Source organism: Rhizophagus irregularis, chromosome 9 (genome assembly GCF_026210795.1).
Source record: "Rhizophagus irregularis chromosome 9, complete sequence".
NCBI classification, from domain to species: domain Eukaryota; kingdom Fungi; phylum Glomeromycota; class Glomeromycetes; order Glomerales; family Glomeraceae; genus Rhizophagus; species Rhizophagus irregularis.
In genome coordinates, this window is record NC_089437.1 from 5,218,973 (window position 1) to 5,239,115 (window position 20,143).

Genomic DNA, 20,143 nt, shown 5'->3' on the forward strand with positions numbered 1-20,143 from the left:
TCCATGGCTGGTTTCCTGGATGGGTTAATATTCCTTACCTTTTTTGGCTCCGTTGGCTTTGAAATCCTATTTCTTGTTCGGTTGGGGGTAAGTAGGTGAAAATATTAATAAATGATTTAGATTATGAAATAAGTAGGATATAAGTAGGTGAAAATATTAATAAACGGTTTAGATTATGAAATAAGTAGGTAAAAATATAAAAAAGGTAATTTAGGTTATAAAATATGTAGCATATAAGTAGGTGAAAATATTAATAAACGGTTTAGATTATGAGATAAGTAGGTGAGCCAGAATTGGGGTTTTCATACTACTAATGTATCATTTTCGATGTGGGCTCAAGATATTGTAAGTATTTATCAAATAATTACCATATTATATTATTTATTATAACTAATAGAATTTTTTTATAGTTCAAAAATAATACAGATTTCAAAACACCTCCTAATCATGCAATTTTTAGCATGTTACATTCTGTTAAACCTACTTCTTATAACTCTAATTAGAGGTAGGCTCCGAATCTGGTCAATCCGGTCATCCTAGGTAAGGTTGCTTGTCTAAACCTCTTCAAAATCCTACGATTAGTTTCGTCAAAATTTTACTATAGATTTATTATAGTTTCGGCAGAGTTTCGGCAGTTTCAGCATTTATAATAAGTTTTGGCAGTTTCGCCTTTTTCCAAAATTTCGCCAGTTTTTTAATATAACTTTAATATAATTTCAGCAGAATTTCGCTTTTCGGCGAAATGCCATCTTGCCTAAACTCTTAGGTTTCGACAAGCAACCTTAATCCTAGGATCAATCCGTCTAATAAGTGGATTCGGATTGATCAGATGAATCCGTCAAATAGACCAGATGAATGACCGGATATCCGATCAATCCTATATGGGATTGACAAAAAAATTTCCTTTTTAAGAGGTCGTCTAAAGCGGGGGCAAATCACGTGATACGATTTTGGGATTAGTCAGGAATGTCGGTTTAATTTGTGTTACCATTACAACATCATGTATTTATTTATTTTTTTTTTAAAAAAACATTTTTTCAAATTTTTTCACTAGCCATGTCCGTCCCTTCTTCACAATCAACTGTCCTTCCAGCTTCTTCTCCTCTAATAATAACGTCAGCATCAAACCTTACATCAGACGAAAAGCAGAATCTTCTTTTTGATGTAGACCGTGCTTTAGAAATTCCAATGGAGGTTTTAACGAAGAGTGGTGGCCGTTAGTTTTGAATATTTGGACGAAATGAGACTCGTATAAATATGTAAATAGTAATATTCGGAAAACCTTCGCCTGTCATTTTATAAAGCACCACGAGTCAAGTACCCGACAAAAAGAAAATGTCCCAAATGAAAAACGCTGAATAACTAGAATACGGCCATCTAACATATGTTCTGCGATGATTAAAGTTTTTTGGATAGCTTCTTCAAATGTAGTTCAAGTAGAAAGACATAAAAATTCCCCCAACCACACTCATTCTTTATCAGAAATCGATAGATTAAAACGGCCAAAAGCTATTAGAAGCTTAGTTGAAATAGAAGCGGTTAAAAATTATTCAGCTCCAACAATCACATCTGCCGTTAAGGAATACGCAACGTTGGAGTTAGGTCTTAGTGAACCTGCGCGCGAGCTGAAGCGCAAAGAAGTAGCGAACATCAAATATAAAGTTCGCGGGCCTGCAGAAACTTATCTTATTGGAAATCCAAACTTAAAATTGGATATTTCGGATTCTATTTCTTATTTAACGGAGCAGGGATATCATATCGAAAAGTACTGCATCTCTCAACGGTCTATCAGAGGTATTGTGTTTGCGCATCCAGAGTAATTAAAGAAGCTTGAGCGTCATGGATGGTTGACGCTTATAGATTCAACACATAAAACAAACCGGTACGATTGGCGTCTATTTATTCTTTACGTCCGTATTACTTATGGATGTTGGAACGTAGACGCCCATTTTTTCGTAAGCAGTGAGGATGCAGATACAGTTGCAGAAGCTTTAATAATAATCCGCAATAAGTATTGTCATTGGTCCCCCCCCCGTTACATACTTTCAGATCATAGTAATATCGAAGCCAAGAGCATTAAAAAGACATTTCCTGGCATGGCCGCTGGTGAACAAGAGTGCTAAGTCCTCCTTTGCGTTGTTCATGTTATGAGAACGTGGATGCAAAAAATTCATGAAAAAAAAACCCGAGATATCATGATCGTGGCGATGCATAAAAGAACAAAGATTGGATGCGAAAGTCTTGTTCAAGATACTATTAATTCTTGTCCCGTTCCTTCTATACAAAGTTATATTAAAAGAAACTATACAAAAAATACTGAAAAATGAGGCTTATGGGCTCGGCAACATTTTCCTCTACTTTTACAAGTCACTTCAACGAATTCGCTAGAATTTTTTCATAGTGAATTAAAGAAAACAACATCTTCATCACATGGATTGATCGGTACATGCTGATTTTTATTTGGCTATTTTGCCCGCATGTCCAACTCAAAACTTTTATATTTTAGGTGCCGCTCACAAAGTTGTCAATGTTGAAAGTGCATCTTTTGATTTTCGTATCAAGAAAATATCCGCGTATGGTGTTGATGTTGATATTCTTGAAGAAATCCAAAAGTTCCCATTTCCATTTCAACAATTAATCATTAGAGAAGCCTGTGCTGTGATGAATAGACTTGAAAAAGAAAAAAGTACGCCAGGTCTTACTTCTCTCGATTGTTTCTGCTTGTTTTGCCATCGATATTTATTGCCCTACAAGCATATTTTTCATGAACACATGTACGGCAATAAATTGTTGACTACCAACGTATGGCAAATGTTTTGCAAAATTTTTGAAGAAAGTGGGTTTAAAGTATATGAAAGTCGAGAATCATTTATAGAATATGTTTAGACAGAGTAACAGAAAAACGCCGAGAATTGAAGAATTGCTGTGGGAGAATTAACCGAAAGAATGCGCGATAGGTATTAGCGTGTTGAAGAGATGGGTGATGTTAAGAAGACGCAATCTTTTATTTCTATGTTAGAAGTCTCTGTGAATCTGATTATTTTGCAATTTGATAATAATTCAAGCAGAAAAACTTAGAATTATTTATTAGTATTTTGATACTAATAAATGTACAAAGTTGTATTGGGTTCCGATTATTGTGCGGGCTTGATTTCTTAAATTATTACGAATTTTTTTTTTATGTAGAAAAATTTTACGAATTTTTTTTTATGTAGATAAAACTATGAATTTTTTTTTACGAATTTTTATTAGAAATTTTTACAAATTTTTTATAAGAAAAATTACATTTTAAATTCAAATAAAACAATAAAATCAATAAATAGGGTGGAACTTTTTTATTTTAATTAATTCTTTTAAAAATTTTTAATTTTTTTATTAATGATTTATTGATATATTGATATTTTTAAGAAATTTTGCTTCGCTGGAACACTTTTTTTTAGCCAATTATCGTTTGGTATTCTAACGAAAAATCACGTGACACTTCCAGTTAATCGCGATCATGTCACGTGATTTGCCCGCTTTAGACGACCTCCTTTTTAGGAAATTTTATGTTATACGACCGGAAACTAAATTTAGAAAAACTGGTTTTTTGTAAAACGGGTATCACCATAAATGGAAATGATCGATATACCCGTGCGTTACGTGATAACAATTAAATACCTAATCATAAATTCCAGCTGAAATTAAATGATCGGCTAAAAATTTCCTTTTTAGGATTCTTGTGAAATCCAAAATTTCATTTTTGCTGGGAAATAAAATTTCCTTTTTTGGATTTGTGTAACGTTACTCATACCATAAAAAGGATAATTCCATGCCGATTACTTAATTCCGGCTGGAATTATAATCAATCTGGTCAATCCGCGGATAATCCGATAATCCGATTTTTTTAATCCGGATTGATCTGTCACGTGATCATCTGGATGACGGATTGACCAGATTCATCTGGAGCGCACCTTTAACTCTAATAACAAAAATTCTTTAATAATCCCTAATGTAATTCAAAACTTTATAATAGAAGTTCCTTTTATGAAGAAATTTTTGAAAGAGTTGGATAGAAAATATGGTGCAAATAAATTTACATGTTATTTGCAAAAATTTGAGGAGGAGGAAATTCGGGTTAACCAATTATTTAGATTATCTGATGCAGAGTATAATTTAATAGGTATATCAAAAATTGGTATTAGACAAACATTACGTGATGAGTCAAAGAAATTTGAATAGATTTACACTATATTACTTTGTAATTGTTATAAATTTAATAAATAATCATTTGAAATTTTGATAAAATAAATTTTCTGCATGTGATTATCAATTTCTTTGTACGTTTATCATGCATTGTATAAAAAAACTATTACATATAAATTGATTGTTGAAAATATTGTTTCGCCATATTGGGAGTAGTTTGAGATAATACCACGAAAAGTATATAAATAGGGTCATCACAATTATTAACAATATCTCTATATTTGTCTTTTTAGCCAACTTTTTAATGCTGAAAATGAAGTTTCTATTGGATTTAAATTGGGTGAATATGGTGGTAAATAAAGTATCCTACACCCAAATTCTTCAACTGATTTTACCAAATCTTCATCATAATGAATACGAGCATTATCTATAATAAGTACACTATTTTTACTGGAATATGGATTCATCTGTGGTAACTCAAAAATAAATAAATAAATAATTTTTTTTTTATGTTAACAAAGATACAATAAATATTTTTATAAATAAATAATTACCACTTGTGTTATTATGAAGGTTCGAAATCTATCTTTATCACAACTACCTTCCATTATATCAGCCGCAATAAATCCATCAACTGTCAATGCAGGTAATATTGTGTAGTGCTTGCCCCTTATAAATATTACCTTTTTTTTTGCTCTACAATTTTTATAAGAATAACCATATAAACGTGAAATGCTTCTTTCATCCTTAGACGTCTCATCAATAAAAATAAGTTGTTCTGCATTATATTCTATCCCTATTTGATACATAAAAAAACCACGTAATGTTTCATTCTGTTCATGTGCTACTTTTTGCAACTTAATATAAATAAATTATAAATTAATAAATAATAATATAAAACTTAATTTCGTAATACATACTTTCTTTCTAATAATACCACAATGTTGAAAAGAGCGGCATAATATTGGTATTGAAACCAACTTTCCAGTTTTTATTTCCATTTCATAAATTAATTCATCTAAATAATAATCAACTTTTTTCTGAACAATATCTTGCAGTATCTATAAAATAATTTTAAATTAAAATTTTTAATACGAAGTACAGTATTTGTATTTGTTAATAGTAGTTGATTTACCTGCATATCCTCTGATGTAAATATTTTCCTTTTTCCTAACTTTCTGGTGAATGAATCATTAACACATTCCCATTTATCAAAAATTTTACAAATATTAGTAATCGTTATTTTACTGACATATAACCTCTTAGCAATTTCTTTTGATTTATAACTTTCTTCATAATAATAGATAATACGCCATTTTAAATCTTCACTCAACATTTTACTGTAATATATTGTAAAATATATAATTAGATATAAATTTTATAATAATAAATTTTATAAAAGACTATTTTGAAACCTTTATTATGTAAAAATCTAAGAAAAAAGTAAAGATCACGAAAAAACACTTTTTTTAGATTGTAAAATCGCTAAGTTTTCTGACAAATATGCTTACAATACCTTTGAAACTTCTATGCAAGTAAATTTCAAGTATATTTATTTGAAATAGAAAATAAAATCGCAGTGTTGAATAGTAAATTACAATAGTTGTTTTTGACATGAAAATAAAATATCACAAAAATCAGCTTTTTTGGTAATACAAGTCCCGTGATGCTGATCACATTTTTCTGAAAATGGCGATAATTGCAAAAAAATCACTGCTAATATGTTATATTACATAGAATTTTTACTTTGGTGCGTAATGTAAAATTAAATTTGCATATATCTTTTTATTACATTAATTATCCCTTAAACGGTAAAACATTGCAGGCAAATTTGCCTGCAATTTTACCGAAAATTCAGTTCTCATCTAATTTTATGAAAAATGAAGTTATTCTAATAAAATTTTTTTTCGCAAAGAGCTTAAATCATAATTTATGTGACAATAATCATTATTTATTAATTACATATTATAAGATTGAAGATTGACCATTGGTCAAAAGTTATATTTTTTAAATGACAAAAAATTTCGAAAAATTTTGCATTTAACTTTGACGATCTCATTGGGATTTGATTGCAGCTATATTAAAGCTTAATTGAATATGTAGAAATTTCTATGATGAACAACTTTTGTTATGATGATTTTTAATGTTTAGAAGTGGCATTTTGACTTTACATAGAACCCTAAAAAAAGAATTATTTTTGTGAACTTGTAAAAAATGCATAAAGTTAAATTTTATCATCTCTATTTTGTTCATTAGAGTGTGAAGTTTCATAATAAAAATAAAAAAATATATTAAAATGCTTTGTAATGAAGCAGAATATTATGGTAAAGAAAATTAATTTATTATATAAAAATTCCGATGTTATTTTTTTGAGGTTAATTTGTGACTAATTTTGGTGATTAGCAGTCATTAACCACATATCAAAACCATACAATTGATGCTAAAAATGTAGATCAATATAGCTGCGGAATTATAGGATAATCCAAATCATATTGACAAACTTTATATTTGGATATAAATTTATTTTGAAAAATTGCAGGCAAATTTGCCGGCAAAACCGTTTAAGGGATAAGAGAAATAAGATAATTAAAGCAAACATTATAAATGACTATATAAAATACATCCGCATTAATGTTTATTTATTCTTTTTCTTTTTTTTTCTTTTTTCACCACCTTTTTTTAATGCTTCCTTTACTTTTTTTAATGGTTCTAGTGACTCTTCAGAAACAACAATTGCAGTTTTTTTACCCTCCTTGTAACAATTAATAGCTTTATCTTCAACTTCTTTCACTGAAATCAAATGATGAGTATCTTCTTCGACATAGTAAAGTTTTTCCTGACGAAAGATAAAATTGTTCATAGCTTCTTTCAAATTACATCCTGCACATATCATAATTTCATCATTACGAAACCATACATAAATAACATCGTTGAGATCTTTTAACCAGAAGATTGCTTCATCATATGCAAGTATAGGGCGAGCATCAATAACATTATAAATTTTAACAAACATATTAATTTCATCATCGTATAAATTTTCTTTGTTTGTTTCTTTATGAAATGGATACTTATTTTTCAATAAGTTACGAAGCGAGAGCAGATTCTTGTTGTATTGTGTTTCATTGTCTCCTGACAATTCAGGCATGGTTCCTTTACTTCTTGTTTTTTTGTTGATATTGTTCGAGTTCTCAGCCACGCGTTCACTTTGGTGCAGTTGCCATAACCCCATGGTGCCATCTTCTCCAATAAATTTCCATTCGCGTCTCATGGCAAAATGTGCAGGTTCTTTTTGTCGAACTCCTGTTGTATCTGCAATAACTCTGCTTTGATTTCTGGGGTACCAATCAATGATGCCCCAAATGAGACTTTCTTCACTCTTTGGCAGTGTTTCTGATGTACCGATTTGAAAGAAATTGTTAAAGCTGTAAAAAGATCCTGAAAATGACGATCTTCTCCCTCTTGGAGTACTATCCAATTTGCCAGTTGGCTTAAATGTTTGAATAGATAATTTATTTGTCGTTCGAGAGTCATTAAGGTTCTCAGAACTGGACCAAAGTTTATTGAATAAAAAATAACTAGGGCGTCTGACACCGTGTTGACTGAAATCTCCACACCATTTACTCTCATAATTATCCATTGCGGTTCCTTGTTCAGATGTTTTAGATATAGCTGTTTTTCCTTTCTGGAATATTATGCAAAATTTTAGCTAACATTTGTAGAAAAAAAAAATACAGTATACTGTAAATACTGGTATGGCTTTAGAAAATTTTTGTACAAAAACCTTGATACATTGCTCCTCTTCAACAAGATTTTTATGTAATTCCATAGCTAGAAAATAATCAATTTAGCTTTGTAACAGGATTTCAATAGTATTTCAACTGAAAAAAAACTTTACCTCATCTGATGAATTAAATGTTTCCAATTGTATGTGTGGCTGTTGCATTTTTTTTAAAAAGGAATGAAATATTTGTGCAATGCAATGTGTACAATAAGGAATATATAGTAGCTATTACATCATTCGATCCAGTACTTTTCCAAATTAGTAATAAACAGTTATACAATTTTTAGTCATTATTACAATTCCGTATATTTGTTGGTCTGAAATCTGTGCCAGGTTATGCCAAATATATTAGCTTTAGAGTAAGGAGTGATGTTTAGCGTCATTTAGCTTCACATGATCATGTGCAAGTCTGAGTTCCAAAAACACTATTTATCTGAGAGGCAGTTTTTTTGTGGTTCAAAACTTATTTGTCACCTGTTATTTATCACTGAACTCAGCGTAATTTGGCACAGATTTCAGATGTGCTTAGGAATGTTAACGGTTCAGTTTATCCAGTTTTCGGTCAGTTTGAGTACAAAACTGAACTTCTATAGGTTTAAAACCAGAGTTTGAACCAAAATTTGGACTGAAGTTTAGACCAGATATTTATAGTATTTTATACAAAATTATGTGTAATGCAGATCATAAATTTAAACATATCGTATATTGTCAAAAAATTTTTTATTATAAAAAAAAAATATTTCACATAATGTAAAAAAAAAGGAAAAAAAAAGACATATTGCAAGTATTGATTCAATTTCCATTCTTTCTTTTTCTAATATCCAATTTTTCATGCATATAATTGCCCTTGCCATACGTTTTAGGATCTAACCTATTTCTAGTTTTTGAAATAGTTAATCCTGAAATTGAAAATGCCTTTCTGATCGAACTAAATTTGCTTGAATTGTTAAATAATCCTTAGTTATTTGAGATAGTACTGGTAATCCTTTTTATAAGTTTTCTACCAAATTAAAGAACTTGTATTACTATCTACTGGAAAATTTAAGTATCGATCTTTGACGAATATTATTTAGATTAAGTAAATTAAGAAAATAATCACGAGATGATTGTACCGGTGCTGATGGTATGGTTTGATTATTTAAGGGTAAATATGACAAATATAATTCTTGTAATTTACTAATAATTTCAGTTATATCATTATGACTAAATAATGTGGTTTTGTAGTATGGATCTAATATTGAAGAAGTAATGGAAGATTGATTCAAATATTTGTTCCAATAAGCTTTCAATTTATTATAAATTGCTGATGCTATTGCCCTTTGTGTATAATGATTTCCTCTTTGATAATGATCCAATTTTTTAAACATTCCATTAAAAACCAATCTTATATTATTACCTTGTGTAGGATTTTTTGATGATGATAGTAAATTGGTTGCTTCATACATAGGTTTTAATACCTTTACTAATTCCTGTAAAAATAAAAAATAATAATTAATAAATATATAATTATAAAATAAAATAAATAATAATTTATAAAATAAAAAATACTTTAATATGTTGCCATTCAGATATTGTTGGAAATAAATCTCCAAGTTCTTCAACATTTGTTGTTGCAAGTAATTCTGAAACACCCTGCATTAAAATTTGTCTATTAATCATAAAATATGTGGAATTCCAGTGAATGTCTATATCTAAAATTGGTTTAAGAAATTTAACCTTTTTAAGGGTACAAATTTCTGATAATTTATCTAAAAATAATGATGAATTCTTGATTTTAATAACAAATTGACAAAGTTTTTTGATTTTATTTCCAACATGATTCATTCCTGTGTAATGAGTAAAAGTCATATTATTAAACTCCTGATCTAATTCAGTTGCTGGTTGATTATCACATGCTATCATATTGCTTCCATTATCTGTAGTTAATGCAAGAATATTATTACTGATACTAAACTTTTCAAGAATTTGTAAAAGCTTGCTAGTAATTAACCCAGCTATATGAGAACCATTTATAGGAATTAAATCAAGTAAAAGATTTTTTAATTTCCAATTGTTATTAATATAATGCATTATTACTTCAAGATAACAATTTTTTGAGACTTCTGAAGTCCAAATATCAGTAGTAAGAGATATTTTTAAGTTAATTTGTGAGACTTCAATAATTAACACATTTTTTCTCATTTTATAATTTTCTATGAATTTTTCCTTTAAGGTTTGTCTGCAAGGTAAAATATAGTGGGAATTCAATTTATTAATTAATAATTTGAATTCAGGATTTCAATAATAGTAAAAGGTTGCAAATCAATTGCAACAAAATCAACCAAAAAATCTGTAATAGGTTTAGATTTTGATGGAGAATAAGGTTTAAAACGTAAAGTAGTTTAGCAGGTTTTAGATTTTTTATAATATGATAGATATTTTTTAGTTAAATGACGTTGAAGTGTAGATGTTGAATTACCAGATGAATAAAGTTTTGCACACAAAATACATTTATAGTTTGTAATTAACCAACTTTCCTCATTTTGAATTTTTTGAAAAAACTCCCAAACATCTGCTGACAATTTTTTATTTATAATTCTTTCATCATCAGATGTTAAGTAATCATCTGATAAATTATTATCATCATTTTCTGACATAGTTATAATAATGCAAGGTGATATAAAAAAAATGTAAGAATGTAAAATTTGTTATTCTTTTATTGTAAAAAGTTATGTGCAGATATATATAACCATTAATTGAACTGATCTAAAATCAGTTCACTAAACCAGTTTCTATCAGTTCAATCTCAGTTTAGTTTGACGTTTAAACTGAACTGAAACTAGTCCTATGATCAAACTGCAGTTTGAACCATCCAATCATAAACTGTTAACATCTCTACTATCAGATCGATGCTATTGCATCATATATGTTATGTATTGCAGTTATACAATTTGTAAATAGTTATTTATGTGGGTAGTGTTATCACCAATTTGGTTTGGAGTGATAACTAACGTTAGAGATATTAAATTGAACAGTCGTGACAAAAAGGCCAAGTAATAAAATGATAAGTGTTTTAATAATATTATAATGAAATATAAGAGTATCACTAATAATTCTCAGTAGAAAATTAATAATGATGGTAAACAATGTAAGAGTTTCTTAAAGATAGAAATCTATCAAACAAATAATAACAAACATAAAGGTAAAACAAATAAAACACACAAAAAGTTTACTACAAAGAAAAACTAACAAACAAATCATACAAAAACACAATACTTCAGATAACACAATCTAAACTCACTGTTAGATTACTCAGGTGTTAACAACCTTGAAAATATTGCTCTATATATGTTTACATTTTCACACATGACAGTTTGAACTTATCAATATTATCCTATTATACTAATATGATTAATCAATCAATTGTCTTTTTTCCATTGCAATTATCTGCAAAAACCTTTCCATTACCATTTCGTATAAGTTTTATGTATCTATATGATTTATCAACTATGTAAAGTTCAAGAAACTTCTCTAGCTAAACTAATAAAGCAATTTTCTACGGCCAAAATAATTAAACTGATACTTATAATTGAATACTTATGAGTCAAAAGTAATAACAATACTAAAAGTGGTTAATTAATGTAAATAACTAATAAAACTAAAACTGAATATATTATAAGAAATGTTTCATATTGTAATAACTCAGCCATAATCATAGGATTTCTGCATACTACATTATGTGACTTGTTCAATCTTCAACTATTTTCATGGGCAACCTTAATAATAATCTTTGATTGATTCTATCTTAAGCAAAAATTTTGGTAACAGTACTAGTCTAAATATAACGCCATGTGATTGCAGTATTTTTAAATATATAGAAGATATAAGATAGATGATAATTGATGAATATATTTCTGTTGTAGCTGTGCATTTGCAAATTTCAGAATATTTATTAGTATATATATAGCTTAGCTAAGACGAATGAAATACTGGCAGGTATTAGTATAGAGATTCTATTTCATTTTATAAAATAATATGTATTTTTTTTACATCAACTGAATAAATCAGTAATTCTAATCATAACATTTTGTCACAGTTTTTTTATTAATGCTAATGAACTTTTAAATTATTCCATTTCATATAAAAAATTATTATCAAACATGCAATCTATGATTGATTCATTAAGAGAATTAAATTCCAAAAGGACCCTGTCTACTATTAAGATAGATTACCCTGTGGCCTAAGGTAAGGTTTACATATAAAACTCTTTGAAGATACTACTATAAAAGGAAATTTTATGTTACATTGTTATGATTTTTTTTCTTTTTAGTCAATTAACCAATAGAATTTAAGCAAATTCTAAGGTAAGGTTTTATATGAAAGTGAAATTTCTACCGGTAACATATTTTAGTAGTAAGCGGGGTCCTATTTCAAGCTCTTAGCTGAGATTGCAAAACTTAGGAAAAAGAATACTAAGATTTTTGAATTTAGAGAGAAGTTACTAAACATCAGGAAGTTTTAAACAAGTGTATAAAGTGTTGAAAAATGCCATGTGTTGCTCAATACCAAAAAGTGTAGAGATACGAACTCTTTATTATCAATCAACGCCACTTAAAAACATTAAAAAATGTGTAGTACAACAGTGTTTTATGTGTAAAACAATATACAGTAAAACAATACTAGTTTAATAACATATATATAATGTATAAAAACGCATATATTGATATTAAAAACGCGTATACTGTATAGCACAAGTCAAAAAGTGAAAAATCAGGCATCAATCAGTCACCAATCGGTTACCAATCAGGTAGCTGATTGGTGACTGATTGGTGACTGATTGGTGACTGATTGGCATTTTCACTAAATACTGTTACCAATCAGGCAGTTTGCTAACTTTTAATCAAGTGATCAGAAAAGGATGAAATATAGCTTATTGGAATTGTCTTAATAAGATGAATCTAATGGTAGTAAAATTGCATTTTAAGGATTAATAGTTAATAAAAAATTAAATAAAATATAAATGATACATTTTTATTTTTATATTTTACTTAATTTCTCATCAAATATTAATCCTAGAAATGCGATTTTATTACCATTAGATTCATCTTGTTGAGACAATTCCAATGAGCTATATTTCATCCATTTCTGATCACTGGATCAAAAGTTAGTAAACTGCCTGATTGGTGATGATATTTGGCGAAAATGCCAATCAGTCACTAATCAGCTACCTGATTGTAAGGTTACTTGCCAAAACTAGAGGGTTTTAGCAGAATGGTGTATGTGAAACTGCCAAAACTAGTTTTGCGAAATCATCAAAAATGCTGAAACTGCAAAACCTATCAAAATCGCAAAATTGCTGTAACTTGCCAAAACTGTTTTGGCGTTTCAGTAATACTTTCTATATGATTTAATTAGAGTTTCGGCATTTAAACAATTTATAAGAATAAAGACAATATGATTTTTTGTATGTAAATATTTATTTTATAATATTTAATATTAAACTAATAAAATATACGATTAAAAATATAATAAAAATTAAAATTTAATATCTTTATCTTCTATATGGGGACTTGCTTCTACCTCTTCTTCTATCTCTACTTCTATCCCATCTTCTATCTTTTATTCTATCTCTACTTCTGTCTTGTTTTCTATCTCTACTTCTATCTCTACTTCTTGATCGAAACCTAGATCACGACTTTCTTCTTTCCCTTTGCAATCTATATTCATATCGATGTCGATCATACACAGCATGCTGCATCAATACTCTCGTCTAAATAGATCTAAAATCCAATAAAAATATTAATGAATTGAATGAATTGCCTAAATAAAATTAATTTAAAATAATAATTAATAATAATTCAAAATTCATCGTTCATATCAGTGAAATACACTCTATCGAAACTATTTAGGCCTACAATAGGAATGTCATCATCATTATTATTTATTATCCTACTGAGATTTTCATAACCTCGTTTGAAGGTGAAGCTCTAATCAGGTCAGTTCTAATCTGACAACCTGGACTGAAAATTCAGATTGGTCCAGTCTGGGTTGATGCTTCAACCTGGACTAAAATATTCAGTCTGGTCCAGTCTGGTTTTAGATTATAAATTTAATTCGGACTGAATTAAATGGGTTGGGATCAGACCGGACTTATAAATATTTTTGCAATGGTTTATATTAAAACTTGCGTAATGTTTTTTTTAACATATTATTATAAAAAAAATGTTTGTGCAATATTTTTTTAATTAATTTAAGAAAAAAACGTTGCAAAACATTTTTTCTTAGTATATTTAATTTAAAAAAAATGTTTGCACAATGTTTTTTTAATTAATTTAAAGAAAAAATGTTGTGAAACATTTTTTCTAAGTATATTTAATTAAAAAAATGTTTGTGCAACGTTTTTTTAATTAATTTAAAGAAAAAACGTTGTGAAACATTTTTTCTAAGTATATTTAATTAAAAAAATGTTTGCACAACGTTTTTTTAATTAATTTAAAGAAAAAACGTTGTGAAATGTTTTTTCTTAATATATTTAATTAAAAAAAACGTTTGCGCAATATTTTTTTAATTAATTTAAAGAAAAAACGTTGTGAAATGTTTTTTTTTAGTATATTTAATTAAAAAAAATGTTTGCACAATGTTTTTTTAATTAATTTAAAGAAAAAATGTTGTGAAATGTTTTTTCTTAATATATTTAATTTAAAAAATGGTTGTGCAATATTTTTTTAATTAATTTAAAGAAAAAACGTTATGAAACATTTTTTCTAAGTATATTTAATTAAAAAAAATGTTTGTGCAACGTTTTTTTAATTAATTTAAAGAAAAAATGTTGCGCAACATTTTTTCTTAGTATATTTAATTAAAAAATGGCAACATTTTTTTAATTAACTTAACAAAAAAACGTTGCATAACGTTTTTTTTAATATATTATTATAAAAAATGTTTGCGCAATATTTTTTTAATTAATTTAAAGAAAAAATGTTGCGAAATGTTTTTTCTTAGTATATTTAATTAAAAAAACGTTTTTGCAACGTTTTTTTAATTAACTTAACGAAAAAATGTTGTGAAACATTTTTTCTAAGTAATTATAATTAAAAAAACGTTTTCGCAACATTTTATTATAGGATCAAACTGGACCAGACCAAAATAACTGGTCTGGTCCAGTCTGGTCTCAGATTCCCCTTTTAATATAAACCAGACCGGACCAAAATGAACTAATTTTTTGGTCTGGTCTTAGGTTACTCCCCAATCCAGACCAATCTGAACCATTTAAAGCTTTATTTGAAGGTATTCCATTTTGTAGAGCATTACCTGGGTGTCGCTGCAAATCTGGTTGCAGCGAACATCCTATTTGCTATTATTGTCCTTGCATTTATATGGTGACGGTTTGCAATTCTTTCAAATTGCTGATGCAAATTTCTTCATTCTGCGATTAATTGCCTGGCAGCGTTAATCGTCCATTAGAAAGCTGGTAATGGTGGTGGAACAAAAGGTACTAATACTGCCATTTTTTATTTCTATAATTTTTTCGTAACTTGAAAATTTGAAAATTAAATACAATTTGAAAATTAAAATACAATTTGGTTTTGAATTGCAAAAAAAAATCCTATATACTTCAAATTTCATAATATTTATAATAATTTTAAAATTTGTTATAATGTTTAAAACATGAACTGATAAACATAATAACATTCTACATAATTAAAGTAATTAAAGTATTTGTAACAAAATAAACACAGTTTTAATTTTAATGTAATAAATTTAATTAATGCAGTTTTAAATTTTTTTTTGTAACGCAGTTCTTAAAATTTATTGATCTAATGTAATAAATTTAATTAACAAAGTCCTTAAACTATTGATTCTAATATAATTGTTTATCCTTATTCCTTAATTAAATTGCACATAATTATGCTTATTTTTATTCCTTAATTAAATTGCAATGTTTTAAAATATAATATAAAATTACGATTGCCTGCATAATTATATGTTAACTGGACTTTGATCGTGAATATTTTGCCCTGCATAATTACATCATTTATTTCCTAAATAGTATCATTATTTAAATCACATGATATTAGAATTAATTCTTATTGGATTAACTATTGTAATTATTTCTCATTATTATTATTCCTCATTATTATCGTCATTATTATCACTGTCATCCATACCCAATACATCATCTATCTTATAATTATAGTCATCTTCTCCAGCTTTCTTGTTATTATCACTATTATCAACTTCATCATCTTCTGCATTATTTTCATTTGAATCATCCAATATATCTCTTGAAATATCGCTGATTTCACTAGTAATTGAATCATACGATAAATTAACAAATTGATCAATCTATAGACTTTCGATTACTACATGGCAATTGTCTTCAGGTATTATTTCACCGCTTGTAGTTAATCTTTGAGTAGAAGCTCGCTCTTCATTATATTCCTCATTGTCATCTTCTGCAAAAGCTTCTGCAATACGTATATTGATCTCATCATCACTAAGACAAGTATTCTTTTTTGATCAATTCCATAAAATCCAAGTTTAGTTTTTGAATTGGATTTCCAATACAAAATTAATTTGCATATAGATTCTAGTTTATCCACATTAAGATTTAAGCGACGTTTATGAAATAGCCATCCTAAAATCGAAAATCCACATTCACAAGTTGCTGAGTTAGGACATATTGCAAATAGATAACTTGCAATTCTTAGCAGGACATCTGGTTCTGGTTCGGTATTAATATATTTCCACTAATTCATAGGATTATCTTTAGCAAAACCGATATTTAAGTCAAATGGCTCTTGCTCATCAATATATTAAAGTTTTAGCTTCGTAACAGTCAAAACCTAAATTTTTTCTGATTGAAGCAGCACATTTGATAATTCTCATGAGGGCGCATTTTTTAAGTGGCACGTTTCTGAATCTGAAATCCATAAAAAAATAAGTAATATACTTATCATCATCAAACTCATCAAATCTTTCATTTATTACTTTGATACAATGACTTCGGAATGCAGGATTTAATGATTTGGATAACTTTTTTAATATAGCTGCAAGTCTTGCCAAGCTCAAGAAACAATCTGCAAGTGTAGCTCTTCTCAATTCTAATGAAAGTACCACTTTTTTTAGAGAATCCAAAACAAATCCAAGAACTCGTAAATTTGAAAAAAAATTTCTTGATTGAATAATTGGTTTTATTTTATCATTTGTTAGCACTTTATCATGATCACTGGCCATTTCTTCTAGTGCTGATTCTAAATTTATTACTGAATTTATGGATTCACTAGCAGTAGTTTAGCGTGTCTTGCAATATAATTTTAATCCTCCTCCATTAATTCCTTTTTCTTTAATTATTTGAGCAAGTTTTGCATTAGCCTGATTAGAACTTCTAAAAAAGGTTGTCAAAATATTAACACGTTTTAATAAACGTTCCCTAAACTTCTCCTTGATGATGTCACATGCAATTAAATTGATAAAATGTGCAACACATCACACATTCTCAATCTTTGGATGATTCTCATGTATAATTTTTCGTACATTACGATTTACGAACATTGGCTGCATTATTGGAAACTACAGCACATATCGATCTTCTCAATTATCGTAACTAAATATTCTGCAGTGTGCAAATTTTTAGACAAATTAGAAAGTTGATAAAGATATTTTTTACGCGACAGAGTCATTACAATGAAGTTTCAAATTGAACGATATGTACCAGACGTTCAACCATCAAAGGCTAAATTATAAATTAATATTATATAGTAAGTAAGATTAAATAAAAATCACGTATGATAGCCTATTTAATTTAACAAACCTAACGTTAAATTTGTTTTCTTTTCAAGTTTAGAATTAACTTTGAAGTTCACTTGAGCTAATTTACATTCAAGTAGTTGATTTACTAATACTCCCTTATTGGTGTATTGTATACACAAAGTCAAAATTAAAGCCCAAAAGTAGAAATATTTCAACTTGGGAAGGTCAAAAGTTGAAATTAAAGTCGAAATAGTCGAAATTACATCATAGTCATATGATTTTTATAATTATAATTTAATATAAAATTTTAAATGTAAATAACTCCGTCAATATTGATGCTACAGATATGAAATACATATCATTGGAATCCTCTCAATGAGCTAAATCCAACCGCGTAAAGATCATAAAAATCGAATTATTGGATGCGGAGATCGTTAACTTTGAATTTTAAAATTATTGTTTACTATAAAAATTATAAGACTATTTAATACCAAATTTTAAACGTGAATAACTCCGTCAATATTGATGCTACAAATGTGAAATACATATCATTGGAATCCTCTTAATGAGCTGAATCTAACTGTGTAAAGATCATAAAAATCGAATCACTGGAGAATTTTAATATTATTGTTTACTATAAAATCATATAACTATAATGTAATTTCGACCATTTCGACTTTTGAAAGGGCTCAAGTTAAGGTTGCTTGCCGAAACCTTCTTAATAACTGCCGAAACCTATACGGAAAATGCCGAAACTATATTAAATCATATTAAAAATCCTGCCGAAACTTTGCCGAAATGCCGAAACCCCCATTTGCTGAAACTGCCGAAACCCTGCCGAAACTATAGTAAACATATAGTAAAATCTTGCCGAAATTTATCGCAGGATTTTGGAGAGGTTTTGGCAAGCAACCTTAGCTCAAGTCAAAATCATTTTGACTATTTTGACCATTTCAGAGGTCAAAATTAATTAATTTTGGTTTTATGTATAGTGTATTGTACCTGGCATTAAGCTCTTTTATAAAATTAATGAAAAAGAAATGTTCTACTATTTTAAATGCAATTCTGCATGCAATAAAAAATTTAACTAATGCACGATTAATTTGTGCACATCTTTGTTTGTTAAGCTCTGTTGAATCATAGTAATCATCCATGTTACTTTGACCTTCAGAGTATTTTCTTTTTTTGGATGACTTGGACTTATCTTAATGTTCCATTACTTTAGTCATATACCTTTTAACAACTGCTGCTGACGCATCTGGACAATAGTTTGAAAGATGCTCTTCGAGCTTTGAAATTTTACTGTGTGACCATATATTCTTACAGTATTTGCAGGAGGCGGCAAAATCTCTTTTTAGGATTTAGTTTTCTATATGTATCTGTAAAAAAGGCGTTGTCTAGCCACATAATAATATTTGAAGGTCTTCTTCTGAGTTTGGATAGGCCACTATAATCTAATGTTTTATCCATGTATGAATTGAGATTTCCTATCAGAATGTAATACCTGTTTTTTTTGCTGTGATTAGTGGATTCTTTTTTAATATAGTTTATGAGCTCATTTTGTTTTTTTGCACCTGAAGGTAGTAAATAAATTACACCTATTATAAGTATGCAATTCTTAAAAAACAACTAAGCTTCTATATAGTATGCACCTAATCTTCTAATTTTTCTAATGTGGGTTTCCCACTTTTTATTAATCATTATGCACACTTCAGATCCTTTTATCTTATTGTCTTTATTAGTCCAAAAAGAGATGTATACTAAGTTTTGTTTGTTTCAATATTCACCGCGTTTTCTATCTCTGTTTGTTTTACATATACCTATTATATTGGCTCCCTTGTTTGAGTAATATTTCGTTAGTAAATTGAGTTTGGAATGATCTGAACCCAGCCTATTAATATTGTATCCTATAAATGTTAAATTGAATATGTTGTTACTCTTCACGTTGTTATTGTTGTTATATATACACTACCCTCCCAAAAGTATCCGGTCAACCAATAAAGATCATATTTTATTAATAATAATTAATATTTAGTTGGCCATCCATTGTTTTTAATGCATGCTTCAATTCGGCGTGGCATGCTCTCAATTAAATTAATGTAAGTTTTAGATGGAATTCTTTCTCACTCTTCTTTTAGCTGTTAATCCAGTATTAAAATTTTTGTATCGAACAATCGTGTCTGTAACGGTACTTTTTGGAAATTTTAGGACACGATTGATAGCTTCATGAATTCTCATCCTTTCCGAAGGCTAATAATTTTCTCACGCTCACTCAATTCACGAGTTTTTCACATTTTAAAAGTAACCGAATGGCACAGTAACAAAAAAAGCAAAGATCGGCATTGGCAAAGTTAAGGTGTTATTATTTGTTTTATTTCTAAATCTGGTACAAGCATCGTAACACAATAAAAATACATTCATTTTAATCGTTAGAACCAGGGGAAT

The 20,143-nt window shown here is 28.3% G+C and overlaps 2 protein-coding genes across 2 annotated transcripts; both read right to left on the reverse strand.

Moving 5' to 3' along the window:
* Positions 1-4,721: 4,721 nt before the first annotated feature.
* OCT59_030182 (uncharacterized protein) lies at positions 4,722-5,521 on the reverse strand (the record flags this gene model as incomplete). Its single annotated transcript, XM_025312011.2, has 3 exons — positions 4,722-5,042; positions 5,106-5,246; positions 5,321-5,521. The coding sequence occupies 3 exons, from the start codon at positions 5,519-5,521 to the stop codon at positions 4,722-4,724; spliced, it is 663 nt and encodes a 220-aa protein (XP_025166136.2).
* Positions 5,522-6,820: 1,299 nt separating this feature from the next.
* OCT59_030183 (uncharacterized protein) lies at positions 6,821-8,128 on the reverse strand (the record flags this gene model as incomplete). Its single annotated transcript, XM_025312012.1, has 2 exons — positions 6,821-7,867; positions 8,081-8,128. The coding sequence occupies 2 exons, from the start codon at positions 8,126-8,128 to the stop codon at positions 6,821-6,823; spliced, it is 1,095 nt and encodes a 364-aa protein (XP_025166137.1).
* Between the last annotated feature and the right edge of the window lie 12,015 nt (positions 8,129-20,143).